This window comes from Motacilla alba, chromosome 3, assembly GCF_015832195.1.
Source record: "Motacilla alba alba isolate MOTALB_02 chromosome 3, Motacilla_alba_V1.0_pri, whole genome shotgun sequence".
Taxonomy (NCBI): domain Eukaryota; kingdom Metazoa; phylum Chordata; class Aves; order Passeriformes; family Motacillidae; genus Motacilla; species Motacilla alba.
Window position 1 is genome coordinate 63,814,390 of NC_052018.1, and position 12,408 is coordinate 63,826,797.

At 43.1% G+C, this 12,408-nt stretch overlaps 1 protein-coding gene across 1 annotated transcript; it reads left to right on the forward strand.

The window, feature by feature from the left end:
* The first annotated feature begins 586 nt into the window (after positions 1 to 586).
* On the forward strand, positions 587 to 11,177 carry LOC119699761 (p53 apoptosis effector related to PMP22). Its single transcript, XM_038133690.1, has 3 exons — positions 587 to 918; positions 8,003 to 8,146; positions 8,762 to 11,177. Exons 1-3 carry the CDS (start codon positions 708 to 710, stop codon positions 8,995 to 8,997), a joined length of 591 nt encoding a protein of 196 aa, XP_037989618.1. The 5' UTR covers positions 587 to 707; the 3' UTR covers positions 8,998 to 11,177.
* The last annotated feature ends 1,231 nt before the right edge of the window (positions 11,178 to 12,408 follow it).

Here is a 12,408-nt window from a genome sequence, read left to right on the forward strand (position 1 = left end):
AGTGCCCAGAACAGCCTGCTTGGAAGCCACAGCACAAGTGCAACAAAGCGCTCATTAGATGGCCATTAGGAAACACGCATTTGTTTAATACTGAGTGTGACATGAAACAAATGATGGGTTCCTTGTTAATAATGTCATATTCCCATCCTCAAATGATACCTTTCTTTAATGTGTCTCTTTTTTTGTCAACCACAAAGGCAACTTTTCGCAAGATTTTGGTACCTGAAGTGGCTAACACCATCTGTATTATCCGTGCTGGGCAATGCTGGTCGGTCTTTCCAGTGATCAGAGAGGAGGACGATGATCTCCAGCCCCCACGAGGAAGGCAGGGCTCGTGGAACCCCGAGAACCGCAAGGTTTTTCGCTGCGGCTGCGTTTTTTGCGGTGTCCGTGCCGGACAGACGGCGGAGCGGGCGCGGGCGGGCGGCGGACAGCGAGGGGAGAAGTGCGAGGGTGAGCCGGGCGGGCCGGGGCCGAGCGGAGCGGGCTGGGCCCCGCTCCCTCCGCGCTCTCCGCCGGCCCCACCGGTCGGGGCCGCCGGCGGCGGCAGGCTTAGTCAGAGGAATGTGGGTGGGACTCCCTCCTCCCCGGCGCCTTAAAACCCCGCTCGGACCGGCACGCTCGCAGTCTCCCGTCCCGGCGGAGTGTCCCCGCCGCACCACACCCGCGACGCCCGGGCTCGCTGGGCGCGCCGCCGGCCGGGCACGATGGTGGTGTGCGGCCTCGCCTGCTGGAGGTGCAGGTGGCTCCTGCCCCTGCTGCTGGGGCTGGCCATCATTATGGGCATCATCGCCCTGGCGGGCCGGGGCTGGCTGGAGTCCGAGTCGGAACCCTACGTGCAGCAAGCGTCGCTGTGGGAGAGCTGCACGCGGGGCGAGGAGGACCTCAACTGGAACTGCGAGTCCCTGATGGACTACGGTGAGTGAGGAGCCTGCCGGGGAATCCATCCGGGGCGCTAAGTGGGTGCCAAGGCTGTTGACCTCCCCTAACTCTGCTGCGGAGCAGCTGCTTTCTGGAATGGAATATCCATGCTGTTTCGGGGCTTAAACCAGCACCGAAACACAGGACTAGACTATTCCAAGAGTGATCTTTTTTATTGTTTTATCAGTACAACACTGAGAAGCCGGGGTGCTGATATTTTGGCTTCTTCTGAAGTTATTTTACAACCAAAGTAAGATAGCAACTGGCTCCAAGTCTCTTTGTGTTTGCTTCTCCTGAATTCTCATCGGGCTGCAGTGCCACAGCCTTACCTGGCTGCTCCTTCCCTGTGCCGCTGGCTTCCCTGGTCAGAGGGTGGGTGTGGATACTTCCATGCAGGGTGTCCTATGCAGAACCACGCCTGGACAGTAGTAAAATGGTATTTCCCCTACCCTTTGGGGGAAGAGAGCACCTTAATTTAACCCTCCTGGCCAAGGGAGTGCAGCTATTAAAATGCCTCCTGATCCACAGCTTAAAATGGTCTGATGTGGGTTTGCAGGCAGAAAAAAAAAATGCTCTTTCCTTTGTACCTCTCTGTTGCACTGGGGCCTAAATCAGGGATAAGCGTGCCTCTGTTTTAACTTGTTTAGCTGCTTCTGTATCTGGCATCACCACTGTAACATTCTTGCTGCACACTCTCAGTTTCTAGGTCTTTTGGGGGACTTTTTGTTTTATTGCTAGGACACGTGGGTCTGATTACATCTGCTTTTCCCTCAAACAAAATATTTCTGGACAAATAAGCAGACCCGCCTTAAGATCTTGGATGAGGGTTCTTTAGGGACTGGGGGGCTGGGAGGGTGTGTTTCAGCTGGGAGAGCTGGGACTGTTTCCCTGCACGGATCCCTTGCTGCCTGAACACGGCAGACTCACTTCCAGAAGCTTTTCATTGCAACACTCATGCACAAGCTAAACCCTGAATATACTGTAAGAGAAGTGGCTTCGTTTCTTAGCTGGGTGATGACTTCGGGCCATACTGCAGGTAGAAGAAATCTGGCTAGTGAGATGAAAATATCCATCTCCCCCATCAGACAGAGAAGAAAAGCTAGTGCAGAGTTGCTGAAATTTGCATTGCACAGGGAAAAGGTGCTAATACAGTACAGCCACTGGAATTTGTTTTCTCCTGTAGTGACATGGCTTCACACGTCCCTGAGTGCTGATGGGTGTGTGCTTTGCGTCAGCCCTCAGCATTGTGGGACAAAAGCAATTTTCTGCATTTTTTTCCTAGTTAACAGGCTGACACAGAAGAACAGCATCCTTGACTTCACTTGTTTAAGCCTTGGCTTATTTAAATCCTTGGCTTATTTATATGAATTTGCCTGTTCTCAAATTTTCATAACATCAATGCCACTGTCTACTCAAATAGTATTTGCATCTAGAGACAGGATGTAACACATGAATTCAGGTTTGATTTGTTTTGTTTTCTTTTCTTCTATGCTAATGCAATTACTGTCAAACTAGGTGAGGGCATTTACAAAGGAAAAAATGCCTAGCAGGCATTTATAGTACTGCTGCAGGAAAATAAAGGTTAACTCATTGAGATGCATAACTTGTGTTTTGCATACAATAATTGCTGTGCACTAACCATCCTGCACCTCTCCTGATGAAATGAAGACTTCAGAATGGATCTCCATTAACAGAATGTGCCATTAGACAAATTCTTAATTGAGCTGTGGCGTGTGTATGAGGAAGAGGAAGAAAAAAAGCAGGCGAGTCACTTATTTTAAATGAGGGGAAAGGGGCAGGAAAAGACAAACAAAGATTTGCAAATAGGAATGTCTCCTAAACTGCATAGCTCCTTAATGCACATTTGCAAATACCACATGAGAGGGAAAAAGTGAAAGGGAAAAAGAAGAGTAGGATGTCATGTGGTAGGGAGGCAGGGAAGGGATTTTGTTTAGAGTTCTGTGCTGGTTTGTGTCTGGGAAGTGCCCTGGCTGGCAGTGTCTATGTATTATCAAAATGTTGCAATGTAGAAATGCTGTAGTGCACTAGAATGTGACTCAAGATGAGTAAGTCTAGACCATTGCAAGATTTAACTGTTGACTGTGTGTTTAAAACATATCAGCAAGCCATCAGCTATGACAAAGATTATTTGCACCGTGTAACTTGGAAAGGATGATTGTCTTTATAGTGATGAGACTGTAAGTTTAGGAGCAATATTTATGGGTGGCTGCACCCTCCTGGTTCTGAATGACTGGTCCCAGAGACTTTGCTTTGAATTAACACTGTAAAAGATGGGTGTGTACATATGCAGTAAAGGTAACCTCATTAGGTTAACTCCTTCTTACCACTAAGAGCCAGTTGGTATTCATTTGGTGTGTACCAGCCAACAAAGAAAAAGGGAAGCATTTTTCTGGACCCTTAGTAAGTGCCAGAAAAAAAAAAAAAAAAAGAAAAGAAAAGGAGCCCAGCCTGTGTGAATCATGTTTCACTGGAGCTGTGCCACTGTACCTATGTCCCTAAAGGCATGGACTTTGATACCACAGATTATTGGTGAAACTGAGTGCATGTGGAGACTTCACTGAGGGGCCAGGTAAATAAAGGAGGAATGCTAGGTGCGTACTTACCTTTTCAATACGCCTCTTTTCACGCACACTGCTGTCTGATTTACAAACACCAGGACGCATTCAAGACAAACTACACACATCGTGTGTCGTGTCAGGCAAGTGCACTTGGGAAATGCTGATGGAAAGGTGTAGCAGTTGGCGTCCCTGCCTACACCCAGAAAACACTTACTGCAACTTCCTGGTGAAAGATCCCAGTGAAATGTGAGGCTGGTGTCTCTGCCAGTGCACTTTGCTGGCTCCTGAGCAGGCACAGTTCTGCTACTAACAATCCAGGGACTAAAAGCTGGAAATGTGTAGGACTGTGCCTCTCCTCAGCTCTCAACTGAAGCCAAGTTTATACTAGAAGGCTTGTATTTAATATTTTGGTAGTTTAGCAATTGCTTTTCCTGCACTCCTAAAGCCAAAACAGATTGTGATTCCCAGTATTAATTTTCAACCTGTCCTCCCAGCAAACCTTGGATTCTGGGGTCCTCTATGCTCATGGTAGGTATGCACATAGCTTCCTCTCACCAGTCACACTACCATGGAAGTTTGCACATTACCTGAGCAAGAAAGTAGTGCTGACACTGCTCTTTGCTTGCAGTCTACTACTCCTTTATGATGTAAAAAAAGGCAGATATTTTTTGGGCATTCTGTGTAATGGGCTCTTGAGGCCAAACAAGGATTGCTACTGCCATTTACATACACAAGAATATTACAGCTACATGGCAAAAACAAGCCCAGTCTCTGCAGGTGATGATAAAAACTTCCACTTATTCACGAGCTAACAAACTAACTTCTGCTTCTGGAAGTGAATGAACAAATATGAGAGTCTTTTTAGTTCAAATCCTGTAGCAGTTCATCTTCCTGCTAGACTATTTTCGTGGCCCTTTTATTGATTTCTAAAGAGAAATCTAGATTTAAATATGTTAGCCTGTAGAGATTCCACCTCCTCCCTGGTGAGGTTGAGGCATGGCCAAATGAAGTCAGGAAATATACTTAATGCTAAGGCACTGTTGCTTGCTTTCTTTTAATTTCATCATATTACTGGTGCTCATCATTAACATTTAGTAATCATGACCCCTCCTAGTTATTTGCATGATAACATTTGCAGCTGAGTTCCTTCCCATAGTAATCATTAATGTAATGTAATGCTGTGTAATAAAACTCTTAATCCTTCCTAATAATTACAGACTTTCTGAACAGTTGTTTTTAAATGTTCTTTCAACACCACCTAATAGATAAATACTTTTCTGCTTATTAGATGCAAAGAACTTGACTATTCTTTGAAGCCAAGCTGACCTGGAAACACTAATACCCCAACTATTTCTCTGCTTTTCTGCTCTCCAATTCTTCTGCCTTTCTATTTATGCAGCTCCAAATCACTGTGGTGTTCTTGGTTGATTTCATAAACATGTATCATATTTATGTTTATTTTGCACAAGAAATACTCTTTCTGACAAATAAATGGGTCATTGAATTTTCTATTTTTGTAGAAAGGCTTAAATTCTGGCTAAATATCTTATGATTACAAGGTACTTTTGAACATAAACCAGTAGAAACTGGGGCTTATCTGTCATTTCCTGGCTGTGAGTAGGTGTCTCCAGCTCTTATGGCAGCAAACATGAGAGGGTAAGCCTGCACCTTTCCCCTCCTGGCAGCTGGGAGCTGTAGGGGGAGGATCCTTCAGAAAGACAGGAGAGCTGGGAGCCTGTGGGGACTCAGTCAGCTCTCAGAAGACTTTAGGAGGAAAAGGAGCTGGGAAAGCCTGACTTGATAGGTGTGGGGATGAGGGAGATCCTTCATGGAGAAGCAGCAATTTCAGTTTTGGCTCTGCAGCAGCCCCTCTGGTGAAAACTCTCCCTGTCAGTGGGGGTGGCAACAGGTCATGTGGATAAGGAACATCCCAGGGCTGCACCCTGTGCTTGGGAAAGGTGCACCCTCCCACCCCAATCTCTCCCATCAGTCACTTATTAAGAGACTTAAGATCCACAATGTAAGGGAAATCTCAAAAATTAACTGTAAGTCCTGATTCCCACAGGGGATCAAGGGGCTGGCTGATAGTACAGTGGCTGAGTACACTCATCCAGCCCAGAGCACACCCATCCAGTGCTGTGGGCAGCACCTATGACTCAGTTTTATCAGGTCTTGTCAGCATCAACCTGCTGCTAAGTGCTGTTGGAAAAGATAATCCAGCTGAAGAAAGAGCAGAAGGTCCTGGGTCACCAGCACTGAGCTCTGTCACACATAAGCACAACACTCACTGAGTTTCATGATGATGGCACCTACTGCTGTCTTGTTTCTGAAGATCTGAAACAAAGCTAAGCTTGATATTAATCTTCCTGACAAGATATCTCCTGCAGCTATATGTGTTGTCATTTTCTTATTGCCAGAGACGAGAAAATAAATCACTGTGAGCAGAGCCTGGGCTGACCTCTATCCAAAAGCTTATTATGCTTGTAAAGACAGTACAGATTATATGAAAATGGCAGAGAGAGCAGTGTGGGCATTCTGCCTTGTACTCCTCCAGCTGTGTTTGTGTTGCACTAAACCTCAGGGTGTCTAACGTGCAGGTGTATTTGAGTTTACAGCTTAAATTTTATCAAACAGATGCCAGATTTGTCATTCCTACATCTTGTCAGCATAAATAATGCATCTGAAAGGGAATATGCTATGGTAACTTAGTGTTCCTTCTTGTCGAGCTTTTTTTTTCCTAATAGGGCATATATTGATAAAACCTTGCCTAAATCATCTAGTCTGAGTGTAATAGTTACATATCCATTTATATTAGTTATCATTAAAGAAATCCTATTGTGAAGACAATATTCAATACCTGTGTTAGGTATGACAGAGAATACTTTGTATGATAAGATTGTATCAAACCACTGATGTAGCTCTACTCTCCAGACACTCATCAGTCTCCTCCCCACTTCTTCCCCTCAGGGAAGGGGTATGAAGAAGAAGAAATTTGAGATGTTTTTACTGTCTTGAGTAGCTCCAGGAAGGGAAAGGGGAAAGAAAGACTTTTCCTTATCTTTTCTCTGTCAGTTTTATTGTCTTCAGGTAGCAGTGGTGCTGGTTAGAAGTTTTGGCAGAGATTTAGTTGATGTATTTTACTGCTGTATTTTACTTTTCTGTTGGATTAGAGAATAAAGAAACCAGTTCAAACAGATCTAATTAAAATATCTGTAATACAAAGCTTTGCTTTCAGACAGCAAATAGTAGAGAAAGAATGGAGACTACATTGAAAGCAGGACATCTTCAAAGTCACTTCAACTGTGTTGGAATGGACAGCTATGATGAAAGAGATTTTTTTTTAATGTTCTGACCTAGATCTCACTGGCCTCTTTATTCCTACATTAGAGGGAGCTCATGATCCAGCCCTACCTCTGTTTGAGTGTGTGAAAGTAGAAACCCACAACATGTAGATGTGGGAATTGAACTGTGATGACAGCTGACTGGAAAACAAAGCACTAGCCAGTATGGTTTAGCCCTTGTGGGCAGGTATCCTGCCTCCAGGGCAGGAACACGTTCGTTTGTAGTTGTTTGCACTGGGCTCACCTAAATTGCTTGGTTTCTGAAGAGGACAAGGTGTGTGAGGGCCGTGTTACTGCCAAAGCAGAATCCCTGGCTGTTTATCTAGGAGGTTTTCCTGCCATTGTTGCCTTGGCCCTGGCTGTGCCGGGTGAGTTCTGGATGCTGGTGCTGCTCCATTGCAATACAGCCGCTTTTTTCATGCCTGAGCCTCTCCAGCATGCAATAGCTTGATACTCAGTAGCTTGATACACCCTGTTCCAGCAAATGTCAAAGTAATGATTCAAAGAGGACTCATCAAGTTTTATCTCAGATTTTGTTGTTCTCCTCCACCTGCTACATTTTAGCTGTCAATAGATACTTATTTTCAAGAACTTTCTTTTTGTCATCTTTTCAGCTGTTGCAGGTTTATTTCTTTTTGGTTGTGCTTATTTTGCTCCACATGCCCTATTCTTGTCATAAACAAACAGAAGTTTTATGCAGACAGCACTACTATTTCCCAGCGGTTATCTCCTGTGGTGGTACCCTCTTGTCTGCTTTCACACTTTCCTGTGCAGGGAAGTGCTTTTGTAAGCTTGAATGTCGAAAAGGAGCCGTAGTGATAAAGGGCACTGTCAGCAGTTGTGTGCCCTATCTGCTCAGATATCTGTGGGTGTCTTACAGATACAGAGTTTGAAGGTATTATCTCTCTTCTATGCTGCACTCTACCCCCTTTTCAGCAAGACAAGTTAGCAGGCAGGGATACCTGTGCTGCTCCAGCAGTGATGGTGCCCCTCTGCTCTGCAGCTGTGTGCCTTGCAGGCATTCAGCATTGCTTTGACATAAGGACATGCTTCCTACAGTAAAGGGTTTCAATTAAAAAATGAATAAAGAAAACCAAAGAGCTGCAATGACCTACAGGAGAGTACTGCTGTGTGTAATACCTTTCTTGTTTTCTCTTGAAGGGTGGGGGAGAGCAGCAGCTGCCACATACCTCGTTGGCTTTGTGATCCTGGTCATCTGTTTCGCCCTTGCAGTCATCGCGTTCTCGATCGAGATCCTCCGCTTCAACTTTGTGCGAGGAATCGGAGGCCTGCTCTTTGTTGTTGGTAAGGCTGGGCAAAGAGACAAGGTTATTTTAGATGTGAAACAGGCATCAGCAGAAAAACATGCTAGATGGAGCCTCCCTTACGAAATTAGCTCTCTTTGTCTGGTTTATGACTCATTTTCGTGGGAAATAAGGGAAGGCTGAGTTGTGGTCTGAAAGCATAATGGGTAGATCCAGTGGCCTTTGTCAGTTCTCACTTTCCCAAAAGCAATTTCTGGCGATGCCCAACACCTTTGACCCTTCATGTGACATGCTAAGACTTAAGAGCTGTGGGTGCTTCCCACCTTTCTGATGGGAGGAGGAGGGACGGGGCTCTGGGAGGTAACTGGCTCGGCAGGGTTCCCAGTGCTGGCTGTGGGACAGGGCTGGTCACGACATGCAGGTATGTGCCTTAGCAACCTGGCAATGGCAGCTGAGGTGCTGCAGCCACATAGGTGTGGGGATCTGCCTGGAACAGAAGTCACATACCTCTGTAACAGTGCAGATCTGATTGCAGGTCTGAAGCTAATCCTTACATATCCTAAGTATGCACTTATCTCCAGGTACCTTTTCTTAATGGGAACCGTAATATGTTCACTGTAACTTACTCCTGGTTTTCTTTCTTTTCTCTCTCTAGCTGCATTCCAGATCATTGGCTTGGTCATTTACCCAGTGAAATTCACAGAAGACATTCCACTGACAGGAGATAACATGTTCAGCTGGGCCTATGGCTTTGGCTGGGCCAGCACTGTTGTTGTAATAGGTTGTGCTTTCTTCTTCTGCTGCCTCCCCAACTGGGAAGATGAAGTCCTGGGAAACATCAAGCCTACCTATTACTACTCCTCCCCAGAAAGAGCACCATACTTAAATTGAAAGATTAAGTCCAAGTACAGTCAACTGTCAAAACAGAGGAGCACCTCTGATGTACATTTGGTGTGATTGTAGGAGACTAAAAAAAACTCACCTTATTTTGCCAGTGTATTTCTTACTGTGGCTGGCAAAAAATTAGGAAAAACATTGGCATCTTAATCCAAATAGCTTTTACCCAAAGTATTATTTACACATTCTCATATCAATTCAGTTTGGGTGGTTTACTTGCTCCTTCCCCTCCCAATTAATTGAGTCATCCTTATTTTATTAAAATATTTTCTTATGAATATAGATGATAGTGTTTCAAGTTTTAAAAGGAAAAGGATAGATTTTAAACAACCCATTAGTGTGTTCTGTGAGACAGGTTTTTTTTTTCACCTCTGACAAAATTGCTTTAAATGGAGCTAGGAAAAAACACAGCCTTCCAATTAATGGTTTTTGTTCTGTCAAAGTCAGTCCCAAGAAAGAAACTTCTGTGATACTATCACAGTCATCTGCTGCCTAAAAATCTTTTCTCATTCCTGTTACTGGACTGTTGTTGACTACTAGCTATTTGAATTAAGGGGAAAATAAAATTAAAATTTATTTTCCACCAATTGGTGCTGTTAGACAAGGTCTCCTCCAAAGCATGGAGCTGGTGTATGACATAAGAGTGGCTAATGTAACGTTGGTGGGTTTGTGGCCACAGCAGGACTTGTGATGGAATCACATATATGTGTTGTAATGGATTCAGATGCTAAACTACGTACATTTTTACATGGTATATGAGGGATGCTAATTTAGAAAGTATCTTTGAGCAGAAACATAAACTATTTTATTTTTCTACCTTTGTAAAGTTGCAGTGTTTTAATTATTAGTGTGCTTTGGAGGGAAATTTTAGCATAAGGTGTTTAAAAACCTCCAAAAGTTTCTAACATTGTAGGTACCTCAGAGTTTAGCAAACTTGGGCTGCTTTGTGAGTGAGTAGGGGTAAGAGGTAGAAATAGAAAGGCAGTTCTGTGAGCAATTTACATATGTAAACTTCATACAGACATCAGTGTTGGAGTAATCTGGCTGGCTCCTCATTTGTGTTTCTGCAGCCAGCAGTTCCAAAATAAGTATTCCAGCAAGGCATAGCCATGTCTGTGTTGGTCATGGACCTGCAGCATCTTACAGCAGATTTAATTATGGTCTATAATCTTTGTCAGGGCTTTGTTCAGTGGAGGAAGAAGGAAGAACTCTTCCAGCTATGGGGGAAGTAGCTTTAGCAAAGACAGACTGAGGTGGATATTGGTGGGGTGGAAAGCAAATGCTGCATGTTGCTCTGTGTTATTTCTTACTCTCATGAACCTGGTACTTAGGAGAGGGTGAGTGTTTGGGTGTGTGTATTCATGCACATGTACAAAATAGAACTTAGAAAGCATTAACCAAGAGACTGTAAAGCTAAAGTAATTTACAACTGATCTTTTACAATGCCCTGTATTTCTTGTATTATATATTGTATAGCTTTCCATTTTGTAACACCTTTTTCAATTTGATAATGCTATATATTGCATGTGATCCTGTTTTAGAGAGGCCAGTTGATTCCTGAAGGTCCCTTCTAGGCCTGTATTTTATAACTTTACAGAGCATAAATGTCTGCAGACTTCAGAATTGTGTTACGAGCTCAGTTGTGGCATATACAATCAATTGTATTTATGATTCTTGCCGAATAAGAGAGTTCTGTGGCAAACGTGTCCTTTTAAATTTTTTTTCCCTTTTCTGTACAGTACTGGCTGGTGGGGAATACTGTGTAGATTTTATCATAAGTAATGATAGTACCTACTTCTAGAGAATTTAAAACACAGCAGAGAATCTCAAGTCAGGAAAACCCTTGCCCAACTAAAGCTGAAAAGGACAAGAAAGTGTGAGAAAATGGACACCTTTCCTAATGACAGGGAAGATGGTAATCAGAATTAGCATAATTTAAATCTTTTGTATGCTTTTTTTACAAGCATTGGCATAACTTGTCAGAAGAAGACTAATGTAAAATAAACTTGGCTCTGAATGTACTGGGAGGGGTAGAAGCATAACCAGCATGTTACACAACTTTGATGTTCTAGAGAAAGCTATTGCAAAAACTTATTAATTACTTTCAAGTGATATTAATGTATGTGACACTCGTTTCAAATGTGGTGGCTTAATTAAAAATGTTTTAACTGACAGTTGTAGAAACTTGGTGGTGTTTGTGGTTTGTGGATAATTTTGTAAAATCAAACAAGCCATTCTTTTCTTCTCTTAACTTGAATATCAGTATCTATAAAGTGTCAGGTTAATAAAATGAAGTTAAAGACCTCATGTCCAGGAGGCAGCAACTTCATTTTCCAGTCAAATAACCTTCACAATACACTGCAAAACATGTCTGTGCACTTTCATTGAAGTGTCAGGTATAGAATGTTCTTTCCTAAGCCAAAACTGAGTGCATCACAGATAAGGGGGAGCTCTAAACATTTTAAATATACAATAGTCTACAGGAAGTCTCGCGTGTGGGAAGTCTGTTCTTTATCAAAACTGTTCTAAGTTCCTTTCCTACAATGATCAAGAAATTTAAATAGCAAAAAAAAAAGATGGTGTACTTGCCTGCTATTTTCAGTAGAAGGCTGCACTTCTCCCAGGATTAGAAACCTTCCCACTTTTAACCTCAGTTTATGCATGGCCCATATTATAACCCTGTCCTAGTGATGTTTTTAAAAAGAGCAAGTCAGTCAGTCACTGCTGTCTTACACCAGCCTGTGGCTTCTGATTTCTGGAAAGACAGGTTCATCATTCTCCTGTTCATTTTTTTTAATCTGCCCTCTTCCCTAAATACCTTAATTTTAAAATTAATTTACTAGCCTGGATTCTGGTGCCTTGCATGTATTTTCTGGGGGGGTTTTGGTTCCATGCGTCCCCCTTTTTAATTTCTTCTAATTTTAAATAAACAAATAGGAAAAATATTTTGGTTCCTTTAGATTTTCCTAAATGCCCTCAAGATAATTGCAGGGTATCTATAACGCCCTTCTCTTGACAGGAAGAAAATTTGTACTCCTGTTTACCTACCAGTCTGTATTAAGCTGCAACCTAAATCTGTGCTCACTAAAATCATCTGAATATCTCCAGTGAGCTTCAGGCTGCAGGGTTGCTCCTTCTAATCCATTTTGTGGGAAGAGAGAGCAGTTCAGGGGAATCTGAGCACACTTGGCCCTTGTCTCAGGAGCAGTTATAGGCAATCAAAAATGTGCATGACTGAGTGCTAGGGAAGACTAATTGACCTGAATGGGATGATTAATGCTTAAATCCCATGGATATGGGAAACAGCTGCCACACCCCGCTGGGATTTTGTATTTTCAGTTGATGTAACAAGTGACTAATTTTTTAGACAATTCATTGACAAGATAGAAATCTGAAAGATTATTC